This window comes from Pinus tabuliformis, chromosome 5_2 (assembly GCF_031772625.1).
Source record: "Pinus tabuliformis cultivar Carrire ecotype Pingquan chromosome 5_2, CPIR1, whole genome shotgun sequence".
In the NCBI taxonomy this organism is placed as follows: domain Eukaryota; kingdom Viridiplantae; phylum Streptophyta; class Pinopsida; order Pinales; family Pinaceae; genus Pinus; species Pinus tabuliformis.
The window spans coordinates 708,023,267-708,049,212 of NC_142306.1; the positions used below are offsets into that span (position 1 = coordinate 708,023,267).

General features: G+C 42.2%; 1 protein-coding gene across 4 annotated transcripts in view; it reads left to right on the plus strand.

The window, feature by feature from the left end:
- The window catches only part of LOC149161115 (Adaptin ear-binding coat-associated protein 1 NECAP-1), a 154,327-nt gene extending 128,694 nt beyond the window's left edge, over positions 1–25,633 (plus strand). For all 4 annotated transcript variants that reach the window (XM_089436885.1, XM_089436888.1, XM_089436887.1 and 1 more), the window contains exons 7-9: positions 23,993–24,083; positions 24,520–24,631; positions 24,814–25,633. In XM_089436885.1, coding sequence (XP_089293011.1) covers positions 23,993–24,083; positions 24,520–24,631; positions 24,814–25,161 — 551 coding nt within the window. In that variant the 3' untranslated portion in view covers positions 25,162–25,633. The remainder of the gene's footprint in view (positions 1–23,992; positions 24,084–24,519; positions 24,632–24,813) is intronic.
- The last annotated feature ends 313 nt before the right edge of the window (positions 25,634–25,946 follow it).

Sequence of the window (25,946 nt, forward strand, 5' to 3'; positions counted from 1 at the left end):
CACAGCACGTCCAAGTTTCGACCAAGCTCACTGCACATGTTCCATCAATTGAGTATGGAAAGCAGCGCAAGCGGAATTGCAATCAATTCAAGTGCAGAATCATGGAGAGCGGTAAGTTTTGAAAACTATGTAGTAATGCCAAATCAGAAGGCTTATGCTAAATGAGCGGAAGCGGAATTGCAAAATCCGATTCAGTTTGGTGCATTCAGGCAAACGTTACATGCATCTCTGGGCAGCGACAGAGGCAGAGAACGTTTCAGGCAGATGCGTTGGCATAAATGAATGCGCAGAGAGACAGAGGACAACAGCAGAAATGAAGGAGTTACGGCTATTTTAAGAACCTGGGACCTGTGCTCTGATACCATGTCAGGCCAGGGTAACTCCAGAATGAATGAGCGGAAGAAAAAACTGATTGATTTATTCATTAGCTAACTATCAGTTATATACACAAATATGATGGATCAGTTCATCTTCTTGATGACTGTCCAGTTCACCCATCCGTTGAGGATTAGGTGTCAACAAATGTAAGAGAAATCACCCTAATCTAGCTGCCCTAAATTTCTCAACAAACCTGTCGTGTGCCTAGAAGCACCATTGCCAACCAACCAAACATCACTGCCATCTGTGATAGTGCCTGTAAGAGCGGAAATAAAGAGATATTCCTTTGACTTCTTATGCTTGGCTTTCTTCTCAATTCCCTCTGGCTCCGGAATGACTTCCTTCACATGATGCTGAAGCTCATCCAACCTGTCTTCTATTCTGAGACTTGGAACCATTTTGACAAGAGATCATTAGTCCAATCAAGTTGTTGAATATTGTCTCTTAGGATGATTTCAATGGCTAATCTTTCATCAAAGGTCTGATACCATGTTGAAATTACAAGGCTAGTGTAGTGAAATACAATTTTTTGCCAAGTAATTACCTCCTAATGGTTTTAAACCAGTATTTTATGCCACTTCTATCATTGAATAATTACACTTTAGAAAATATCAACAGTAAATGTAGCGGAAACAATAAAGATCACAAAAAGACAACCATGCACAAAAGAGACAATATTTTTACCTTGGGAGAAAACCTTGAAACTTTTATGAGGAGAAATTCTTCTAGGTTTACAAATCAGTTATTTGTCTAGAAATCCGTGACAATAATCCATGTCAAATATTGGTCGAATTTGGTCAAAACATCTTCTCGTCAATGCTGGTCAAACCAACCAAAAGAAAAATAAATTCAACGCTAGTCAACTCAGCGTGGTCAAACTGGCTTGCGGTCAAATTTTGGCCCTATGTTCAATTGTGGCAGTGAACAGTCTGCATATGTGGCCTTGTTGCGGTCAACTTTCGTTCAGAATAGTGCGGTCAATTCTGGTCAAAATTCAGTCAAAACTCCTACACATGCGGCTAAGAGAGATAGAAAGTGAGGAAAAGATGATCTCCAAACCGATTTTTCCTTTGCTCAAACTTGCTTCCTCGTTGGTGATGAAATAAGACATCACACCATCTATTTATACTTGTTGAAGGGGCGTGACAACTTGTTGACGGTGCTGGACCTGCCAACATGTCAAGGGATCTCCCCGGTAAGAAGTCCCAATTAGACCTTAGATCGTTTGGTGTAGGAGTCCCAACAGTGGGTCGTACGGTAATGCCTTGACCGCGGTTTCACACAGAGGCAAGTAAGATGTCCCTATTGGTAGCAAGGGTGTGACAGTTGCGGCAAGACAAGGAAGGTGCATGAACGGTTCTAACCCACGGAGAGTGGGGTGAGTGAGCCCCTTGGAAACCTGTGATAGCATGTGGCTTGGAACGAAACACACGAGTGAAGATACATCACAAACTGGAAAGCAAGTTAGCTAACAACCCAAAGTGATGGTTAAACCAATCAACACATTTCAGTAAGATTCATACATATACAAAATAGTCCATACATGCATGCGTAAGCAAGCAGATACATATACCATTTAGAGTAAACAAGATAGCTGAAATACAATATGACATATGCATGAAACGTGCCGGCTCTGTTATATTAAGAAGTGTAAGTTCCAGTCATACAATACAACCATGTCCAACCACTAGTTCCAACAACGGAATGTTACAGCCATAACCGCCTGCTCCTCCAAATAGATATACTAGCTCTGCACACTGGAGAAGCCAAGGCTCGTTACAATACTGTCCAAGCTTTCTCTAAGATACTCCTATTGGAAGCTTGGCTGACCAAAAGCCTATACAATGAGTTAGGAGGTTCTATTTATAGCAAAGGGTGGGGTGACCCTTGACATTCCCCCTTGTGACCATTCGTCTATCCTCATGACTCTTCAACTACTCTATGACTGTTACATTCAACTATCGACACTTGAACTTCCACTTGACAAGACGTTACATACAATCTGCACATGTACCCATGTGAGACAAAATGGCTTGAGCAAGCCATGCAAGACATCACTAACACTCGGACCATTGTGGTGAGACCAACTCTTTAACATCCTTGTGATCATTGATGGTGGCGAACTGATGCCAAGCTTGGTTGTCCATGATGGTGTCCGTGCGCTCAATTGTGACATCTTGCTGATGCGAACTCTTGCCTCCGTTGCGTCTGGGTACACTGAGATGGCTCCTCCGTCCAACTCGTCTGATAGCGTGTGCATGGTCGTCTTGGGTGCGAATGCACTGGCAACATGTTGATGCATAATGTCTGCGCTGATCTCCAAGCATGTGTTGGTGGCCGTGTGCATCAACTTGTCAAAATACATGTTCAGCTCCAGTTGGACTTGCTTCTTGTCTTCGCCTCGGTGAGTGTGCCAAATGGGTGGGATCGCATGTGTGCACACAATGACATGCATGCTGTTGAATTCCCTTGCATGCAATCAACAACACTGCTCACTTTGTCTACTCCGTGCCAGCTGCTGGGATGGATCTATAACTTGTATGGGCACAGTTTCATCCGTCTGTTCATGTTGCGCCCCCCTGCTGTACCTATTCCTGCTGCAACTCATTCTCTCGTCTATGCAGCTCCTGTTCTTCTTTGAGTTGCTACTTCAACACATGCAACTCCTTCTCTATTCCATTCTCTGCCTTCATGCGATCTTCATGTCGCGTCATCACCTCATAGCCTCAATCTCCAAAGCTTCTTTTGTCATGAGTGGATCTACTTTGAACTTGCAGCTTTGCTCTGCCTCTATGCTGTCAACAACCTTCCTCTTGCATTCGTCGTGTGCAGGTGTGCTGCCTTCTGCTGCTGCTGATGGTGTTGCTCGCTGTGATGTTGTTGCCATTGATCTTGATATCCTTGTCCATGAACAACTTGATGTCTTCGTGGATAGGCAAGTTCATAGACACTTGATCGACTGCATCCCCAGTTGCGCTCTTAATAGTGTCTTTGACTCTGCTCTCCTGGAAGCCGTTGTACTTGTGCTGCTGAGAGACAGATGAACACCTGTGATGCCTGGAGACATAACAACACTCATGGCAAGCAATCTGTCAGTCGAAAACCAAAACAAACTTGAGGACTAACTTGCAACATACCTATGTGATTGAACATGAAGGTTGTGCAATTTCTGTCGGGAGGTGGGGACACTGACTGCCAAAACTATGCAGGGCGTAGTCCGGGCTGTCAGGAGGTTGACTAACCGTTGGAACTGCGCAATGCACAGTCCAGCCTAGCTTGCTGAGGACTGAAACTATGCGATGCACAATTTCAGTTAGCGGTGACATGCAACTAGCAAACTGCATTGCGCAGTTTCTAGGGCCAGCAGGACACTACCTCCAAGAATTGCGCAATGCAAGCCTGGAGGTCAGTGCTTGGCCAGGCTTGTGCAATTTCTGGAGGGAAGGCAGAGCCTTCGCTTCCGGAAATGCACAGTGCTTGGCCAGGCTTGTGCAATTTCTGGAGAGAAGGTAGAGCCTTCGCTTCCGGAAATGTGCAGTGCTAGCCGGGCAAGGCACGGTTCGGGCCAAGGCAGCCCAGACTAGTCGACCGGCAACTGAAAACATGAGAAGTCTGAATGCATGATGAAATGAGTGCAAACAAGAGTGAATGGCCATACATGCAAACAACAAGTGTAGGATTCTGAAAATGGGAAAGAATGCATGTGTGTGAAGCGAGTTGCTGCAACAATGACCGTTCGTGCAAAATAGTGTCATGCATGCGACAACTGTGAGATGCGAATGAAAACTGAAATGGTGGTTCTACAAGCTAACATACATCAAAACGAAAACAAGCGCTCACTGAAATCAAGTAGACAACACTCACACGAAGCAAAACACAAAAAGCGATAGAAACGCAACGCGAGACATGAAAAGCGAGCTTACCCCGAAACAATTGAGTTGAATGTGCCGACGACTCCTAGATGCAATGTGGGATGTTAGAGTTGCAAGGTCAATGTGAGGAATGAGCTTTGCAGCATCCAGTTGATGAGTTTTGATAAAATTGAAGTTGTGACGCGCATGCCACAAATCTAGGAAAAGCGACACTTGGCGGGAGGTTTCTAAAATGATCCTTGCATGTAACCTCCAGCTGCTAAAAGTAGATCCTTGAATCAAGGGATGCCTTTGCATGCTGCCTTGGGAGAAGCAGCCCATGCATGCAAATCAATTTTGCTCAGTCCTGGAGGGAACTGGTCAACCCAACTGCACATGCAACAGTCTGCTCAGTTGAGGGGAAAAAATGTGCATTTCTGGGAGGGAGCGGGGCTGGCTGCCCAGAGGGATTGCGCAATTTCTAGGTAGAGCAGCTGGCTGCTGCCTACAATTGCGCAATTTCTGGGCTGAGCAGTCATGCTAGGAGGAATTGCACAATTTTTCCAGTGAACAGTGATAGGCAAATTTGTGCAATTCTGGAGCCCATCAGTCTGCCAGACAGTATTGCGCAATTTCTGGAGGGAAGGTTGTTTCTCCTACAAAATTGCGCAATTTTTTGAGGGAGCTGCTCAGCCTGCAGCTTGACCAAGTCCAGAGAAACAGCCTGTGAGGGGGGTTCAACAAGCTTTCACGGACACGCTGTCATTCTGCAAGAAAATCATTGAAGCTTGTGTACTTGACAAGGCAAGACATGTTGCTGTGAAAGGTTGGTAGGGAGGCTCCAAAACGAAGTTAAGGAAAAATTTTGGAGGGTGGTTGTAGTCGCTACAACACTTGGAGACAAACTGGTAGAACTCCAGCTCTCTGAACGGACCTTGTTTGTGAAAAGCAAGTCTAACACCTCCAGAAGTATTGTTCAGTTCTCCGTTCGTCTTGGCTTCCACACTTGCTTGATTGTAAGATGTAGCAACTGCCAAGCCCTTGGTCAGTCGACACACATTCCAAGCCAAGCCAACAAAGTTGTTTCGATTGGGGATGAGGGGTATATTGGTGCACACGCAATATAGTTGTCAGAGTCTTAGTTTCATCTTTGGTGTTGCTCCGCTGCTAGCAGGTTTGAACAGTACCCCAACGGAGTCATGCAGGAACACAAGCATCGCTTGGCTGTCAGCGAGCCTGGTCAGTACCTTGACGGAGTTACTTGCATTACCTCTTTGCACAGGAAGCCTTTCTCTTCTTTCGCCTTATTCATTTTTCATTTTTTTTTCGAAATGTTCCACTTTTTCATTTTTTCATTTTTTCATTTTTCATAACTGTGCATAACACTTATTCTTTTCAGAGGCAGAAGAGGGATCTTGACTTATTGAGAGCATAAGAGGTTGTTCCTTCAAAGTAGTTTATTATATACCTTTATTATATTCCTCTGACATGCTTGTTAAGGTTTTCCCCCTCACCTTACTCTACTTCATTGAGCTGACAAAGGTTAACCCAAAAACAACCGACTAGAGTAGGTGACACTAGTTAGCGCGCAATCATTGTGTTTTCACCAAGGTTCACTTCGAACAGTACGTATTTTCCATCGACGTATCATGGACTAAAAGTAACAAGTTCTTCATACAGAGGCAGGGTGACAGATAACCAAGTAGTGATAACTGCACAAGGTCTCTTGTACTTTACCCAACTTGTTTCAAGAGTCGCGCACGGTTTCATGCGAAACTAACCTACGAACAAAAACAAGCAAACAAACAACAAAGAAAAGCAGAAGCAGAAGTAAAAGTGAAAGCAAAGTGATTAAGCAAACAAGCAAACAAACAAACAAACAAGCAAAGCAAATAAGCAAACAGACTGAAAGCAAACACTACTCCTACTCCTAAGCTAACGGTGCATGGGCCTGATCACATGAAGTGATATTTCCAACGCAGCCACTGGCACATTGGTTGACCCATGTTGGTGAAGGCTTGGTCCGCGAGCAACTCGGTTGTGCGAATCGGCAAACAAGAAAGATATAACAATGAAGACAAACACACTTCATGTTTAAAAGTGTCCACAGGACATAAGTGAGTGCAAGTACATGACATGTGGTCCGTGGACTTGTCACGGTGCTGTGCGACACTGCGTGCAGCTTTGAAGCATACGCATACTCTTGACTATGACATGAAAGCAAACGAAAGAAACAAAGACAACTTGCGTCGCGCATGCGTGCTTGCAATGTAAGATTCCTCCAATGCATGAGCGATGGAATCGTGCAGTTCGAGTGGAGGAAGTATGATCTGTGTGTGAGATTGATTTTCAATGCATACAAATGAATGATGAGGAGCCTCGGGCGATTGAACAATTTCCTGATTGGATGTGAAACCAACCTCAGGACAGTGGGGGCCTGACATAACCATCTGCTCGTGCTGAAGTGCCTCGACAATCTGGGGTGTTTTGACTTCATCGTCAGATAGATCATCATAAACAGGTGGCTTAGAAAAATCAATTGCGATAGAATCATCATCGTGATCGAATACGAGAGTAAATGGATCACGACAACCACCATAAAAAAAATCAATGATTTCATCAGCTCCTCATGATCTGATAAATCAAACAGAGGTGTAGATGAAAAGTGGACAAATTCATCCGCTGTTTTTCCGAAAAAGGCAGATGAAACGTCAAGTGGATTTTCAATGAATAATTTATCCTCTTCGTTGTCGAATGATGGGATGACATTCAGAGTGTCCTGTCAGTGATCAATAATGGGTGCATTGGTAGATGAATATACACATGCGAAATAATGGATGGCATGTTCACCAAAGATGTCAGGAAAGAATGGAAGAGGCTCGGACAAAAGGGGGTCATCCTTCGCCAAGTGTTGATGCTCAAGCTCCCAGTCATACTCTTCATGAATGATAGCGCATGTTGGTTGTGCAACACCAACTCTGTCAGTGGCTTGATCCTCGTTCACAACAAGTATAGAGTTTGGAATGGAAGAACACAAGGCAGTATCATCTGGAGGATCATCCGAGTACGACGATGGAGGTTGTGGTAGAAAATGCATATAACAACTCGATGTACTCACAACCAAATCTGCGCGAAAATTAAGCGAAGTGATGTTGGGAGGATGTGACAGTTGAACAAATGTGTGAGCATGATCTCCCGCATCACTCTGCAGTGGTGGAGCTTTTTGATGAGGTGATGATGGACAGTCACTTGTGACAGTGATCGTATCCGTCTGTGATTGCGCAGCTCCATCGCTGAAGAATGCTGAGTGAGGCTTGAGTTCAAACTTATTCTTGGGATGGGCAGATTTCTTAAGGCAATACTCGAATCTATCCCAAAGATAGAAAAATTTCATTTGGCTTTTCGGAGCTTGAAACTGCAAATCACGGAAGCGCTGCCAAAAATCCATAGGCGATTCATGCGGAGCCTTCCGTTGTTGTAACAGTTTTTGGTCAAGATGTTCTAGATCAAAATGATAGAAAATATCTTCAATGAGATCACAAAAGTGCTCAAGTGAGTGCATGCTGTCAGTCGGTAGGTTGCACAACCACCGATGTGGAGATTCGCGAAGTGTGTATGCAAGCAACAGATTGGCCTGTTCGTCAGAACATCCATCTTCCTCGTGAAGCAAGGTAAGGAAGTCATGTAAGAACACAGGCCAGACCACTTTGCCTTCACCATCATACGTGTATGTAAACAAGAGATCAAAACACTCCCTCGTGATGGTGACATATTCGGCATGCGAAAAACATCGTGGAGGGACGAGAGTGCAAGACTCCATGATAGATATGCAAAGGTTCAAAACAGGATGAGAGGACACAGCTTGTCATCTGGCCCTCCTAGTGTCAAAAATGTTGATGGTGCTAGACCCGCCAACATGTTAGGGGATCTCCCCAGTAAGAAGTCCCAATTAGACCTTAGACCGTTTGGTGTAGGAGTCCCAACAGTGGGTTGTACGGTAATGCCTTGACTGCGGTTTCACACAGAGGCAAGTAAGATGTCCCTGTTGGTAGCAAGGGTGTGACAGCTGCGGCAAGACAAGGAAGGTGCATGAACGGTTCTAACACACAGAGAGTGGGGTGAGTGCGCCCCTTGGAAACCTATGATAGCACATGGCTTGGAAGGGAACACACGAGCGAAGATGCATCACAAACTGGAAAGCAAGTTAGCTAACAATCCAAAGTGATGGTTAAACCAATCAACACATTTCAGTAAGATTCATACATACTTATACAGAATAGTCCATACATGAAATCATAAGCAAACAGATACATATACCATTTAGAGTAAACAAGATAGCTGGAATACAATATGACATATGCATGAAACATGTTGGCTCTGTTATATTAAGAAGTGTAAGTTCTAGTCATACAATACATCCATGTCCAACCACTAGTTCCGATAGCGGAATGTTACAGTCACAACCGCCTGCTCCTCCAAAGAGATATACTAGCTCTGCACAGTGGAGAAGCCAAGGCTTGTTACAATACTGTCCAAGCTTTCTCTAAGATACTCCTATCGGAAGCTTAGCTGACCAAAAGCCTATACAATGAGTTATGAGGTTCTATTTATAGCAAAGGGTGGGGTGACTCTTGACATTCCCCTTTGTAACCGTTCGTCTATCCTCATTACTCTTCAACTGCTATATGACTGTTACATTCAACTATCGACACTTGAACTTCCACTTGACAAGACGTTACATACAATCTGCACATGTACCCATGTGAGAAAAAATGGCTTGAGCAAGCCATGGAAGACATCACTAACACTCAGACTGTTGTGGTGAGACCAACTCTTTGACATCCTTGTGATGGTTGATGGTGGCGAACTGATGCCAATCTTGGTTGTCCGTGATGGTGTCTGTGCGCTCAATGGTGACATCTTGTTGAAGCAAACTCTTGCCTCTGTTGCATCCGAGTACACTGATATGGCTCCTCCGTCCAACTCATCTGATAGCATGCGCATGGTCGTCCTGGGTGTGACCGGACTGACAACATGTTGATGCATAGTGTCTGCATTGATCTCCAAGCATGTGCTGGTGGCCGTGCGCATCAACTTGTCAAAATACATGTTTAACTCCAGTTAGACTTCCTTCTTGTCTTCGCCTCAGTGAGTGTGCCAAATGGGTGGGATCACATGCGTGCATACAATGACATGCATGCTGCTGAATTCCCTTGCATGTGATCAACAACACTGTTCACCTTGTCTACTCCGTGCCAGTTGCTGGGATGGATCTATAACTTGTACAAGCGCAGTTTCATCCGTCTGTGCATGTTGCACCCCCTGTTGTACCTGTTCCTGCTGTAACTCATTCTCTCGTCTATGCAGCTCCTGTTCTTCCTTGAGTTGCTGCTTCAGCACATGCAACTCCTCTATTCCATTCTCTGCCTTCGCGCGATCTTCATGTCATGCCGTCACCTCATAGCCTCAATCTCCAAAGCTGCTTTCGTCATGAGTGGATCTACTTTGAACTTGCAGCTTTGCTCTGCCTCTATGCTGTCAACAACCTTCCTCTTGCATTTGTCGCACGTAGGTGTGCTGCCTTTTGCTGCTGCTGATGGTGCTGCTCGCTGTGATGTCATTGCCATTGATCTTGATATCCTTGTCCATGAACAACTTGATGTCTTCGTGGATAGGCAAGTTCATAGACACTTGATCGACTACATCCCCAGTTGCGCTCTTAACAGTGTCTTTGACTCTGCTCTCTTGGAAGTCGTTGTACTTGTGTTGCTGAGAGACAGACAAACACCTGTGATGCCTGGAGACATAGCAACACTCATGGCAAGCAATCTGTCAATCGAAAACCAAAACAAACTTGAGGACTGACTTGCAACATACCTGTGTGATTGAACGTGAAGGTTGCGCAATTTCCGTCGGGAGGTCGGGAGACTGATTGCCAAAACTGCACAAGGCACAGTCCATGCTGTCAGGAGGCTGACTAACTGCTGGAAATGTGCAATGCACAGTCCAGCCTAGCCCGCTTAGGATTAAAACTGCGCGATGCGCAATTTCAGTCAGCAGTGACATGCAACCAACAAATTGCATTGCGCAGTTTCTGAGGCTAGTAGGACACTACCTCCAAGAATTGTGCAATGCAAGCCTGGAGGTGCACAATTTTTGGAGGGAAGGCAGAGCCTTCACTTTCGGAAATGTGCATTGCTAACCAGGCACGGTCCGGGCCAAGGGAGCCCAGATTGACCGACGGGCGACTAAAAACATGAGAACTGTGAATGCATGATGAGATGAGTGCGAACAAGAGTGAATGATCATACATGCAAACCACAAGTGCAAGATTCAGAAAAAGGGAAAGCATGCTTGTGTGTGAAGCGAGTCGCCGCAACGACGACTGTTCGTGCAAAACATTGTTATGCATACGACAGCAGTGAGATGCGAACGAAAACTGAAACAGTGCTTCTACAAGATAACATACATCAAAACGATAGCGAGCGCTCACTGAAATCAAGTAGACAACACTCACACGAAACGAAACACAAAAAGTGACAGAAACGCAGTGCAAGACATGAAAAGTGGTCTTACCCCGAAACAACTGAGTTGAATGTGCCGATGACTCCTAGATGCAATGTGGGATGTCATAGCTGCAAGGTCGATGTGAGGAATGAGCTCTGCAACGTCCGGTTGATGAGTTTTGATAAAATCGAGGTTGTGATGCGCATGCCACAAATCTAGGAAAAGAGACACTTGGCGGGAGGTTTCTAAAATGATCCTTGCATGTAACCTCCAGCTGCTAAAATAGATCCTTGAATCGAGGGATGCCTTTGCATGTTGCTTTGGGAGAAGCAACCCATTCATGCAAATTAGTTTTGCTTGGTCCCGAAGGGAATTGGTCAACCCAACTGCACTTGCAATAGTCTGTTCAGCTCAGGGGAAAAAATGCGCATTTCAAGGAGGGAGCTGGGCGGGCTGCCCAGAGGGATTGCACAATTTCTAGGCAGAGCAACTGGCTGTTGCCCAGAATCACGCAATTTCTGGGCTGAGCAATCCTGCTGGGAGGAATTGCACAATTTTTCCAATGAATAGTGACAAGCAGATTTGTGCAATTCTGGAGCCTAGCAGGCTGCCAGAAAGAATTGTGCAATTTCTGGGCTGGTTCTCCTCTAGAATTGCGCAATTTATTGAGGGAGCTGCTCAGCCTGCAACTAGACCAAGTTTGGAGGAACAACTTGTGAGGGGGATGCAACAAGCTCTCACGGACAGGCTGTCATTCTGCAAGAAAATCACTGAAGCTTGTGTACTTGACAAGGCAAGACATGTTGCTGTGAAAGGTTGGTAGGGAGGTTCCAAAACAAAGCTAAGGAAAAATTTTGGAGGGTGGTTGTAGCTGCTACAACACAACCCAAAGGACACATCCCTTCACTAGCTGTCCAACTTGTCTCTTTTTGGGCTAACTTGAATATCTAGGGCTGATTTGAATACCTGTCATTGCTACAAAAGATCAACATAAGGGACTTGAGAGAAACCCATAACCATCCTCCTTGTAAAAGAAGATCAAAAGTCATTATTTTCCTTTATTCATAAGGGATATGTAGCACCTTAACAACCATTGTAACCTTGAGAGAGCTAGGGGAGCCCCCTAGGCATCCCATTTCCCCTTACCCAGAGGGGTCTTTTGTGTTTGGTCTCAATTTTTGTGGTGTGTCTTATTTGGATTAAAATCAACCCATGCATCACAAAACAACTTAGATTAGATTGATTTCATTTGGTAGATTAGATTTCTTTCCCACTGGGTCCTGTTATGCTCTCGGCCATCGCAAGCGAAAGCTTCATCTTTGGCATGATTCAGAGAGGACTCGTGTTGGTTGAGTAGTTTAATAGGGAAAACCTTTTAGCCATTTATCATGAGTTTGGGAAAGGATTGTTGACTTGTGAAATCAGGGGAATGCTTTGAACTTTGAAGCTAAGCTTCTTCCCGTTGGATCTCCAAGCAACCTTCTCGATCTCACTTGAAGGATAAAAGTGAAAGAGGAAACGGACATTAGAGTAGTTTTACTTTTCCTGCAATCACACCTATCATATATCTGTCCCTCCATTGCACTCACTAATAATCCAAGTGAAAACTTTATAAAATTAAGCAAGAGCACAATTCATAACCTTTCCAACAACATATTTTGGGCTACGATTTCCATTTGCCTGGATTTACTTTTCAAGAAAGCATTTACTTTTCTGGCACTGGTCTTAATCGTCATTTCATATTATTTTCTTATGAATTGTTTATTTATATGCTTGTAAGTTACATGCAGCGAATTTCGTGCTTTTGGTAATTCAATAAAACTCCTAGAGGCTAGAACAATTTGTTTAACATTGCTAATAGCTTACTTAGCTCATTTTCTTAGGGTCTACTCCCCTTGGCTTCACTAGAAGTTAGCCTAGATGGAGGAGTCGAGATTGAGTGACAGCAACTTGATTCAAGACTTACCACCAAGGACACACTTTGTTGGTTAAAGATTTCTTCCATGTAACCCAAGGTGTGGATTAGGTGGCAACAAAGCCAAATGGGAAAACCAGCTTCAAATGGTGATGCTCAATCTTTATTTTTGACAATTGCAGGGTTACCATGCAGTCCCATGGCTATCTGGGCCATTTAGGAAATTCCATAGCCAGGATTTCCCCCCTCTCTGCCCAAAAGGACCCTTTGTGAGTCGATCAAACAACTCCAAGAGGATATAGGCAGCACTGGAGTAAAGGGAAGGCCAAGTGTCGTTGTCCTTTCATTTCCCTTTTGCCAGCATTCTTCTCTCCTACTTTTCTTTCCCCCTCTCTGCCCAAAAAGACCCTTTGTGAGTCAATCAAACAACTCCAAGAGGATATAGGCAGCAATGGAGTAAAGGGAAGGCCAAGTGACGTTGTCCTTTCATTTCCCTTTTGCCAGCATTCTTCTCTCCTACTTTTCTTTTTGCTCATTCATTTTTTTCCTTTCTTTTTGCCCATTTAATTTTTCAATGCTTGCAATGTTTTTTTTTCCTTCTCAACCCTGAATTATTATTGAATATTTGTGTGTACTGAGTCTTCTGGAGTTTGTCCTTGTTGCAGACTGTTTTGGATCATTGGTATCCTAATTTCATTGGCAGTGAATTCGAACATGAACACAAACCTTGTGACATAAGGTAGACCATAGGACCATTGTTTTCTATGATTTGTATTTCTTGTTTCAAGTTCACGTGGACAAGGAGTCTAATGTAGTCATCAAACAAAAATAAAAAATTGCCTAAGGATTGAATGGGAGCTTTTATAGATAGCTGAATCAGTTTGTGGACATAAGGTTGAATAATTTGCAAAATTATTAAAAGTTTCTTGGCAACTAGGGAGGCTGATTTCCTTGATTTTCCCTTGGACAATGACTTCCTGTTCAGATATATCCAAGAGCATTAATAAATGGATAACTATCTGAATATCCATGCCAGAATTTGCAGATCTCTCAAGAGAGTCAATGTTCACAGTTAAGTTGCAGAAAATTAACTATTTGAATATCCTCTATGCCTGTCTTGGATGCAGAGACTGTTCTTTCTGATGCTACAGGATCACACTGTTAATTATGTGTGTTTCAGTGTATGGCACTGTTGAGAAATCTAGGACAGCTAGATTAGGGTGATTTCTCTTTAAGTTTATTTTGATAAACTGCTTGTGATGTTATTTTACTTAAACTTGACGTACTGTATTTATTTTCTTCTTCACTTGATTATTATTGTGTTTTTATCATCAAACAACTACCAAACTATGAAGATCAATAACACATATTGACACAGGATATAGACTGCTAGCCAGGGCCAAAACCTCTCCTAGAGAGGAAAACCCACAAGAATTCTTCTCTTATAGAATCTTCAAATGACGAATTACAAGATCTTTAAACCCAAGACTAAGACCCCTCCAAGACCATGTCAACCTTCTATGTAGATGAGCTTCCTTCCCACAAAGTCAACACTAGTCAAACAACTTCAAACTTCAAATTCCGTCCTCTATTTCAAAATTTTGGCTACTGCTTTTCAGTCTCTACTGCAGTTCTAGTTTTTCGCATGTGAGTGATTTAGGGAAGAATTGAGTCCTTTTCTCCTTCGCTTGGTTTTGCTCTTTTCTTCTTAGATACTCGGCATTTTAACTTTGTTTTTCTAGCAACTATATCTCGGCTCCTTTGGTGAACTCTTCACTATAATTTTGTGACTTCAGAAACCCTTGTTGCAGTCCGCATGTGTGAGAGGATAAACACAAAAATTCAGATTGACAACTTCAATTATCCTTTCTTGAGTTCTTCCCTCCTTCACCCGTCCTTTTGTGTCCTTGTTCTTTTTAACGAACTTGCTTGGATGCTCCTCAATTGAGGTTGAATGCTATTGTATATATACACTTTTATGAGGCTCAAACAACCCTAATGAGGCCAACTTCATCTTTGTAGGCCAACTTGGTCTTGGAGAGAGACTTTTGACTCTTTTGACTTGTAATAAATTCTTTTTATATGATACAAAATGCCCAATAGGGTCTTTTACATATGACAATAACTCTTTGACTTATTTGAATTTATGACAAAGCCCTAGAAGCACACAATGGGTGTTTGACCTATAAATAAAATGACCTTGAGCATGAAACTCATGCTATATAAAATAATAATAATAATTTTTCTCTCTCTTACATCAAATACATAAAATCAAGATTACATAAGACATTATGAAGATAGAACCTAGTTAAAAATTTCAACACTCCCTCTTAACTAGGGAGGTATTCATAATGCATACATGGTACATGGACATTCTCATACTGAAGAATTTTCATAAGAAGAGTTGGATTGGTAAGCCATCTCATAAGCTATTTTTTCAGCTTATATCAGTGCATCTCATCATATCAACCAACATTTTCATATAGCAAGGCCTTGACTAACAACTCTATCTCTCCACTAGATTAGAGCACAATGTTGGGGAGGCAAATGATTCATAGACACCTTCATCATTGTCTCTCAAGGCACATACCCCATCTGGATGTTCACAAGGTATGTCCTTTTAGGACCATTCCTGTCTTGGATTTCCACATCTTGAAGGAATTTCCTCTTCGACTACTCTTACCTATTGGACACCCTACCTCATCCTCAAAGAGTATCAATATTTCTCTCAAATGCTTAACCAATCCTCCATTCTTTCTTCATAATGTGAAGACAAGAATGATGTGTCTATCTCTCCCCCTCAACTAGGGAGGCTCTACTCATTCCTATAAAATGAATATACACAAACTCCCTCTTAAATAGGGATTTGTTTCCAACAACAACTATCTGCTCTTCGGTGGAGATCATGGTACTATCAGCTACTTGTAGGGCTCCTCCTTTTTGCATTATCATGTCATGGATGAACTTCAACTTCTTCATCATGGAGCCATCTTCTTCATAACTTCTTTGTAGGGCTTCAACCATCTTCTACATCACTTCCCTTCAACGAAACATAGTGTTGAACCAATAGTCATGTCATCCTTCTCTTCATTGGGAAGTGACCTTCTTTGTCATCATTTGGCTATACTTCATACTGCTACCTTTTTCCAAGTCATGTTCCTTCCAGGGTTTTCCATCCAAGTCTATGTGTACTAGTTGTAGGTGAATTTCTACAATCCTCTTCTGGTAGCCCTATTCTAACCCAACCAGATGTGAGCTTTCAAAATCAAAAGTGAATCATTAAGTCAACATTACCTCCTTATGATGGCCTTTCATCATATTAGCTTTTGCAACATCAACATCTTGCATATTGTACAATTCCATCTCCAAGACATTTATTATCATGATTCTCCTTCTTCATGATACATATTAGGGTCTTCATACCTTCTCTATGGAGATGTCATAGCTAATTCTTTGAGATGTTGATGAATCTTTTAAGTGGCTATAGATACATCTTTACGAACTCTTCTTCTAGCTTCTTTATATACTGCTTCCTTGGGATTTCAATACATAGATCTTTCGTCGTAGGAACAATGGTTGCCAACCACCTCATATTTTCCATGAGGTCATGTAATGTTGATTTCATCATGTCTATAGAAGAGTTCAAGGCGTATTGAATTTTATGCCTTCATGTATTATTCATAAGGAGGAGTTCCTTCTCCTTTAATCATGCTCATGAGATAGAGCATTCAAACCATTCTATTTGCAACTATGTGATGACATGATTTTATCTATCTATTAAAGATTACCAAATATATTCATACCTCTTCTTTCATGTGGTCATCTAGACTTCCCTTAGCAGCTTCCTTCCTTGCTTGAAGATGAAAATGCTTCAACTAACTTGTCATGTTGCACTTCTCTTGTACCATACTTTCATCCTTCTAAACTGTGGATTTCACACTAGGTGGAGTGTAGACTATTTGTGTGACACTTGCTTCTTCTAAGTAGAGGCGAACCTTTTAACAAAGATTTGATGGAGGATCCTTATGATCCTTATTCTGCAAATGCTTCTTCCTAATGATGATAAGGTGTGATGATAGTTTTTTTCTTTCTATCTTGCTAGATGTCTTGCTTCAACCATACAAACTGCTACTTCAACTATCCTTTCATACTTTTATGATGTTATCTCAATACTGCTATACGACATCTTATCATGATTGTAATGCTTCTTACCATGACTTGCTAACTTCTAAAGATTGAAAATAAACTAAATGTATGTGAGGTACCTTTTAATAGTAGAGTTCTTTCACTTCTTCCTTCTTTGACTTCTTCTCTTCCGGTTTTTCTACTTCTTCGGTCATATGGGCTTCACTTCTTTCCTTTCTTTTCTTGTTGCCCTTCTTGAGTTTAGGGCAATTCCTCTTGAAATGCCTATATTCATTACATTCATAGCACTGAATCTTAGCCATGTCAATTTTCTTTTGAAATTTCTTTTGAGGCTCAAATTTTCCAAACTTCCCTTTCCTCCTTGTAATAGTTGCATAGGCTTGAGTTTGATCATTTGATCCAATATCATTCTTTTCCTTTAATCTAGTTTCTTCAATCTTACATAATTACCACAAATCACTGAATGGAGTGGCTTCCTTCTTTCCATAGATGCTTGATAAAAAGTTGCCCCATTCATTTGGTAGTGAATTGAGTATAAGAATGGTCATCTCTGGATATGACATTGTTTCTCCTAGCTCTTGTAGTTGATCTCTTATTTGAGATACCTTCATGAGATATCAAGCTACCCCTTCTTCCCTTGAAACTTTCACCTTGTATAATTCGCTTATTAACGATATTATTTGTCCTACAATACTTAAATAGAACAATTCCACCAACTTGTCATAGTGTTGATTTGGGGTAGCATCGGATGTGCTCTAGCCACGAAATTTGGTGGAGAGGTTGGGGCACATGAGATCTCCAATACCTAGAAAGGGTTTGGGCAGATTCTAAACAGATCAGGAGATATTAAAATAAGTAATATTTTTAATGGAGTTCCTAAGTCTAAACTGAAGGAAAATAAAATATTAATGTGTATTAATATGAATCTGTGTTAGAATGGTCCAAAAGACATGGATCAAGCCAGATCTAATCTTAGTTGTTGATTAGGGACTTAATCTCGGCCGTTGAATCGTCAACAGGAAAAGTATAAGAGAAGGCTTGAGGGTCACTTGGAGATCACACCAGATGATTAGTCATTCTATTCTCTAAAGCAGGGTTTGCTAAGAGAGATAGAATTAGTGATTGGGAGAGCAATTGAGGGGCATTGAGTACAGAGGAACAAAGAAGGTAGAGATTGTGCCAGGAGTGCAGCGCAACAGCCAAGGAGGGTGACGCAAAGCTAGCAAGGGCTCACGCAGGGCCATGTAGAGGCAGCCAAGTGTTGCGCAGAGCATTAGAGGGGCTAGCGTAGCTGACGCATGGCCTCCTGGGGCTGACGCAGGCCAAGAAAGGCTGACGTAGGGCCAGCGTGAGACAAAGAAGGGCTGACACAGTCCAGATTGGGTAGACGCTGGGGTTGCAAGAGCAGTTTTGTGTTGAGGAGTTGCCGGAAGGGTTTTCCGGGGTTTCAGTCAGGAGATTTCTCTCAAACTGTGAGATATAGCTGCTAAGGAAATTCTCTGTTGGGTAGGCCAGTTACAACACCCAAATTGTACTCTGATATTGCTTAATAAGAAAACTCTCAGATAGTTGCACCGATTTTCTGGCATTGGGTTTTTCCGAGGACACTGGTCCAAAAATAATGGTGTCATGTGGTGTGTTTGTTCTTGTTTCTTTTAGTTGCTGATCTGTAATATGTTGAATATGCACTTGTGTTTATTTTCAATATTTACTTTGTAAATAACTTGTTAAAGAAAAATAACAAGTAGGTAGGAATAAATTAGAAAAAGTGCATGAAGGGATTCTAAATAAAGTAAACTTAGAAAGTTTAACATGGTATCACAGCGTGATAGCAGATCACGGGAGGACTAAAATACATCAACCGAGCGGAGCAATAGCAGCGGAGAACAACGGTCACGAGGTGACATAAGCTGTTTCTAGCAGTGTAGAAGCCAAGGAAGTGTGACGCAGAGCCAGCTAGAGCCACACAGAAGAAGTCGGGAACTGCGCAAAGCCTCAGAGAGGCCAGCGTTGCTGGCGCAGAGGGCTTGAGGGCCGACGCACACCCATCCAGGGTGGCGCAGATCTAGCGTGAGGCAGAGAGGGGTTGACGCAGTTCACAGAGAGGCAGTTGCTGGGGTCTAGAAGGCTGTAGGAATATTGCAGAGTGGAGCTGGTGAGGTACTATAGTCAGAATAGTACTTGACAGAGCAAGGCCAGAGGAGTTGTTACTGAGGGTTTCTAGTTGAGGAACCCGGATCAGCAGTGCAGTTGCACAAGACGATCAGAGTAGGGGGCATCTCGACAAGCGGCAGAAGGATTTCCAGGAGTGAAATCAAGACTCAGAGGGAGTCCAGAAGAGAACTTCCAGACAGGAAGTAGAGACTCAGAGGAGTTGAACATAAAACTTCCAGGAGGGAAGTAGAGGAGCATCATGGCACTACATGAGGTAAGAGACTCGAATAGATTGGACGGAGCATTGAACCTCACAGTCTGGAAGGCCATAATCGTATAAATGCTTGACAGGAATCGTGTCAAGAACTTCGCTTTGAAGGTAATAGTTGTCCTAGTCGACCCCAATGATAATGATAGGTACGAAGAGGTGATGGCGAGGGCCAAGTGCATTATCCTTGGCGGGGTCAAGGATCATGTGGTACCACATATAGCTGAGAAGGAAACGACAGTTGAGATGTGGGAGGCTCTCAAGAACCTGTACCAGCATACTTATGTGTAGAGAAGAATGCTGCTCGAGAACCAGATGAGGTTGTATCAGATAAGGAAGGGTCAATCGATTGACACCTTCCTCGGAGGATTGAATGAGATCCGAGACCATTTGACTGCTATAGGAGCGACACCAGATCATGAACTTATGGTGAGGACAACCCTGAATGCTGTCTCAGAAGAGCGTGAAGTGTTTGTTTAGAGCATCCTGGGCAGAGGGACTCTCCTACCTTGGGATGAGATGTGGGTAGCTCTTCGCCAGGAAGAGATCAGATGACAGTCGAAGATAGGTAGCAACAACAAAGGGATCAAGGTCAAGGAGGAGGAGGAGGAGGATGTGGCTCTAGCATCTGAGGGAAAGTAGGAGAAGCAAAAGAAGAAAGATCTCTCCAAGATCAAATGCTTCCACTATGGGGAGCTGGGTCATTATGCGACCCAACGTCCAAGGAAGAAAAGTAAGGGAGAGTCTTCTGAGACTAAGGCAGCGCCAACACAGGAAGAGAAGGAAGTTTTGACAGACGATGACCATGCCATGAGTGCATCGCACCACCACTTGAGTGGAAGTGGGAAGACATCAAGCTGTAGTCAGGTGGACTATAGGCGATGAGGGCTAGGATCCTTGAGGTACCCTGCCTCTTGGATTAGACCTTGCTACGGGAGCCCCGACGAGGAGTAGCAAGACTGGCTGAGTGGGTAGAGACGGATGCGGATGGAGCGGCAGAGGGAGTTACAGTGCAGGAGTCCTGAGACAGCGCAGAGCTAGCAGACTACAGTAGTGCGAGAGACATAGGAGTGTTGCACCAGTGCAGGAAGGCACAGAGAGGTGTGCAACGATGCGAGATGCAGGGAGTTGTTGCAGCAACGCAGAGGTTAGAGAGAGGGAGCACTTGTCAGTGGCAGAGGGAGCTTCATCATCAGTGGGTGTTTCTAGCCCAACAGGGAGGTCAGTTGGAGGATTAGTTACTTCTCAGTAACTGAGTTGCAGTGCAGCAGTTGGCAGCACAATGCAACATGTTGAGAGGAGGTGTAGTGCGGATGCAACGCTGGGAGAAAGGACCAGCAGCAGCACAGATGCAGAGGGAGCTGTTGTATAGATGCAACAGTGGCAGAACCATGGGCAGTAGTACAGGAGGCAGTAGTGCGGAGGATGTTGGGCAGAAAGGCCTAACATCAACACAGGTACCGATGCCAAATGATCAGAGTGATACTCAGTGAGGAGTATTGCTAGAGCACAGTCCTCGCTAAGAGGGAGTGTTGATTTGGGGCAGCATTGGATGTGCTCTAGCCACGAAATTTGGTGGAGAGGTTGGGGCACACGAGATCTCCAATACCTTGAAAGGGTTTGGGCAAATTCTAAACAAATCAGGAGATATTAAAATAATTGATATTTTTAATGGAGTCGACTTGGGGGAAATAAAATATTAATGTGTATTAATATGAATCTGTGTTAGAATGGTCCAAAAGACATGGATCAAGCCAGATCTAATCTTAGCCGTTGATTAGGGACTTAATCTCGACTGTTGAATCGTCAACAGGAAAAGTATAAGAAGAGGCTTGAGGGTCACTTGGAGATCACACCAGATGATCAGTCATTGTATTCTCTAGAGCGGGGTTTGCTAAGAGAGATAGAATTAGTGATCGGGAGAGCAGCTAAGGGGCATTGAGTACAGAGGAACAGAGAAGGCAGAGATTATGCTAGGAGAGTAGCGCAACAACCAAGGAGGGTGACCCAAAGCTAGCAAGGGCTCACCCAGGGCCACACAGAGGCAGCCAAGTGCTGCTCAGAGCACCAGAGGGGCCAGCGTAGCTGATGCAAAGGCTCCCAAAGCTGACGTAGGGCCTCCTGGGGCTGACGCAGGCCAAGAAAGGCTGAAGCAAGGCCAACGTGAGATAAAGAGGGGCTAACGCAGTCCAAATTGGGCAGACGCTGGGGTTGCAAGAGCAGTTTTGTGTTGAGGAGCTGCCGGAAGGGTTTTTCGGGGTTTCAGGCAGGAGATTTCTCTCAAACTGTGAGGTATAGCTGCTAAGGAAATTCTCTATTGGGTAGGCCAGTTACGGCACCCAGATTGTACTCTGAGATTGCTTAATAAGAAAACCCTCAGATAGCTGCACTGGTTTTCCCGCATTGGGTTTTTCCAGGGACATTGGTCCTAAAATAATGGTGTCATGTGCTGTGTTTGTTCTTGTTTCTTTTAGTTGCTGATCTATAATATGTTGAGCATGCATTGGTGTTTATTTTCAGTATTTACTTTGTCAATAACTTGTTAAAGAAAAATAACAAGTAGGTAGGAATAAATCAGAAAAGGTGCATGAAGGGTTTCTAAATTAAGTAAACTTAGAAACTTCAACACATAGATCTCTTTTGATGTCTTCAACTTTGCTACATAGGGGATGAGATAATCCTTGATTGATTCAATGAGGATTCCTTGAGCCCTTATTTCTCCTTTCATATACTTTGATAGTGCTTGAGATTGCTCTTGTGGAGATTTGGAGATTGAGCCCTTGATATATTTAATAACTTCATTTTCTATGAGAATTAAATCTATTCTCTTCCATGCAAGGTAGTTTGATGTCCCAACAAGTTTATTGTTCTCCTCGTAGAAATAAGTCATTTGTATTGTAGATTGAGACATAATTGACAAATGTGGATGCTTCTTTGATGATGATGTCTTCCTTCTTTAAGAATGACAATGCTTCTTCTTCAATATGAGGGAGATCAATTTAGATTCTTTAGATGATGATTGAATTGCTCTTCTTGCTTCCTTTGGATGATAATGTAGAATGTGTAGGCTTCCAAGAATACTTCGAGTGTGTAGAGTCCTTTCTTTGAATGGAGGTAAGGTCCTTGAGGTCTTCTTCTTCCAAGAGTTCTTTCTTCAGAATGATAGAGCCTTTGTGATGTGTTGACTAGTCCTCCTTGATGCTCTTCCTCATGTCCTTCTTCAATTGAGTGATCTTCAATCTGCCTCTTCTTGTCACCTTAGCTCTGATGCCATGTTGAGAAATCTAGGGCAGCTAGATTAGGGTGATTTCTCTTTATTTTGATAACTGCTTGTGATGTTCTTTTACTTAAACTTGATGTATTTGTAATTATTTTCTTCTTCACTTGATTATTATTGTGTTCTTATTATCAAACAACTACCAAAATATGAATATCAATAACACAAATTGACACATGATATAGGCTGCTAGCCAGGGACAAAACCTCTCCTAGAGAGGAAAACCCACAAGAATTCTTCTCTTCTTATAGAATCTTCAAATGACGAATTCCAAGACCTTTAGACCCAAGACTAAGACCCCTCCAAGGCCAAGTCAACCTTCTTTGTAGATGAGCTTCCTTCCCACAAAGTCAAAACTAGTCAAACAACTTCAAACTTCAAATTTCATCCTCTCTTTCAGAATTTCGGCTACTGCCTTTCAGCCTCTACTGCAGTTCTGTTTTTTTCGCACATGTGAGTGAGTTAGAGCCGAATTGAGTCCTTTTCTCCTTCGCTTGGTTTTCTTTTCATCTTAGATACTCGGCATCTTAACTTTGTTTTTCTAGCAACTATATCTCTGCTCCTTTGGTGAACTCTTCACTATAATTTTGTGATTTCAGAAGCCCTAGCTGTAGCCCGCACATGTGAGGATAGACGCAAAAATTCAGATTTACAACTTCGATTCTCCTTCCTTGGGTTCTTCTCTCTTTCGCTTGTCCTTTTTTTATCTCCTCCTTGTTCTTTTTAACGAACTTGCTTGGATGTTCCTCAATTGAGGTCGAATGCTATTGTATATATACACTTTTATGAGGCTCGAACAACCCTAATGAGGCCGACTTCATCTCTGTAGGCCGACTTGGTCTTGGAGGGAGACTTTTGACTCTTTTGACTTACAATAAATTCTTTTTACATGATACAAAATGCCCAATAGGGTCTTTTACATATGACAATGACTCTGACTTTATGACAAAGCCCTAGAAGCACACAATGGATGCTTGACCTATAAATAATATGACCTTGAGCATGAAACCCATGCTATATAAAATAATAATAATAAATTTTCTTTCTCTTTTACATCAGATACATAAAATTAAGATTACATAAGACATTATGAAGACCGAACCTAGTTACAAATTTCAACAGGCACTACCTCATACAGTTTACTGTCTAATTTGGTTGTCGAGTCATGGATAATCTCTTGGCCTTCTCCAGGAAACAAAAAAATAAATAAATAAATTTTATTTCACAACTAAACACTCTTTCATGAGGTAGAGTTAATTTGAAACTGTGTAGCTTTTACCTTTCATGGTACGAGCATCGTTTTCTCTGATTTGTATGTATTGTTTCAAATTCTCATGGACAAGGATTCTAATGTACTCATCAAATGATGTCTTCCATGGAAAGCTATAACTGATTTTCATGAAGCCTTTTTCTTGGTTCTCTTAGATTTGAGTTCCTGTTTGCATGGAATCAGTATTTTTTGGATTGCAACACTTCTTTAATGTTCCTTTTTGCAGGTGGACATACAAGGCATGCTTTTATTGGACTAGGCTTTCGGGAGAGACCACAAGCATATGATTTTCAGGCTGCACTCTATGATCATGTCAAGTATCCTTCATATACAGTCCCTACCCTCCTCAAGGCCATATCCTTATGTCTGGAATCCTTTATTTAAATTTTGGTGAAGAGATGACACGGAATGTATCTTTCCTTTGTACCATGTTTGGTACACGATGAATCTGGTATATTTCGAAGGATTTTAACCACCTTTATGTGTTAGTGGCAAACTCTACTTATAGTATGTATTTGTTCCCAAACTATCATGCCCATTATTTTCAAAGTTGAGACCAAATCAATTATTTTGTCATCATTTCTTGCTTTCATGTTTACACAACTATTGTTTAGAGACTGGTGCTGAAGCATTTATCTTTAGAGAAGATGTTTTTAGCCATATGTTTTCAGTGTATATCTCCGTGGTAGTATCTTTCAATGCCCATTAAATTTGAGAGGTTTAGGACAGTTTTGCATTCTTAACATAACATAGATATTTAAACAAGAAACAGGCTGCCGAGGAAATGGAGCAGCAGTACCAAACAAGATCATCTGTTGACTACAGTCTGAAGGAGGGTCAGACTTTAAAACTACAGTTGAAAAATGTAATGCTTAATGACTCATTTAATGCTTTTCTTATTTCTGTATGTGAGCTACACATAACCCTTCTTTATGTGACTTTCATAGGTTTACAATATGCGAAAGTCTTCAATTGTGAAAGTGTTGTCTATGAATACTTGTCTGCTGTGAACATTTTATTCACTTTTTGAACTTGATCTTATTGCAGCCATACGGAAGAGATGGCACCAAGAGGTCTATGTTTTTTGAGAAAGAATTTGACAAGCTTTCATTAACTGATGCAAGAGAGAAGAAGCATTTATTACCATGTCTCGCTCCACCACCGCCTCCACCAACACCATCATCACCATTGCCATCACCATCTGCAACTCGTGGGTTGGAGAAAGTTTTGACCACAGGTGAAATGCCTCCAACATTGTCATTTCCTACTATGATATCAGAATCAACAACATCAACTATTGGTGGAGGTACAACGGAAGAACTGGCCAACAAAGATGATGAAAAGGTTCAGGACAGCTTTGAGGATGACTTTGGAGATTTCCAAAAGGCAGATTAAAATTTAAATGTCTATTGGTTCCAAGTTGGAATAGCAACAAATGTGTTTCAGTGCTGCTGACATAGCTATGCTTGGCTTTTAAGACCTTATTGACACCAATGCTGTATAAAACATGGAGCTGATTTGGGGTTGTTCAGTATGATGTGTTGATGAGTCATACTGAATAGGAGAAATAAGTGTTCACTTCTCTACAAGTTAATCATTCAATGTATTAATTCTTGTAACTCATATCATATGATTGGTAGAAATTCTGCAAGCGTTTTCTATGTGCATAGAGAGTATACTTTCCTTTTAAACATTTAAGCCTGACCATCCATGAACGGGTATATTTGGTTGGTTATGTGCTTTAACAGTGTTTTAGGCAATTTGCCATGCCATTGAACTAGTGAACTCGAAGGATGAGAGAGTAGAGAAGATGTGAAATGTTGTTAACCTCGTTTCTGTTTTATATATGTAGAAATATTGCTATAAATTAATGAGCATCAGTTCGTCGATCTGAAAGTAAATGGAATTTTAGCAGATAAACTTTCTGAGTAGCATTGAAGGCATTTTTCCTGAAAAACAAACAAGAATTGGGGAAAGATTACCTGCCATGTAGTTGCAAACTTTGACTGTCATCAACAATGTCATACATAACTCCATTGCTGCCATGGTTTGTAGTTTTCCTTATTGTGTTTGAGAGCTGAGGATGGATGTGTCTCATGATATAATATAAACTGGATTACAGGAAGAATGGATATAAAAGTGTGCACCCACAGAACCCAAGCAAACTAGAAATTACAAAG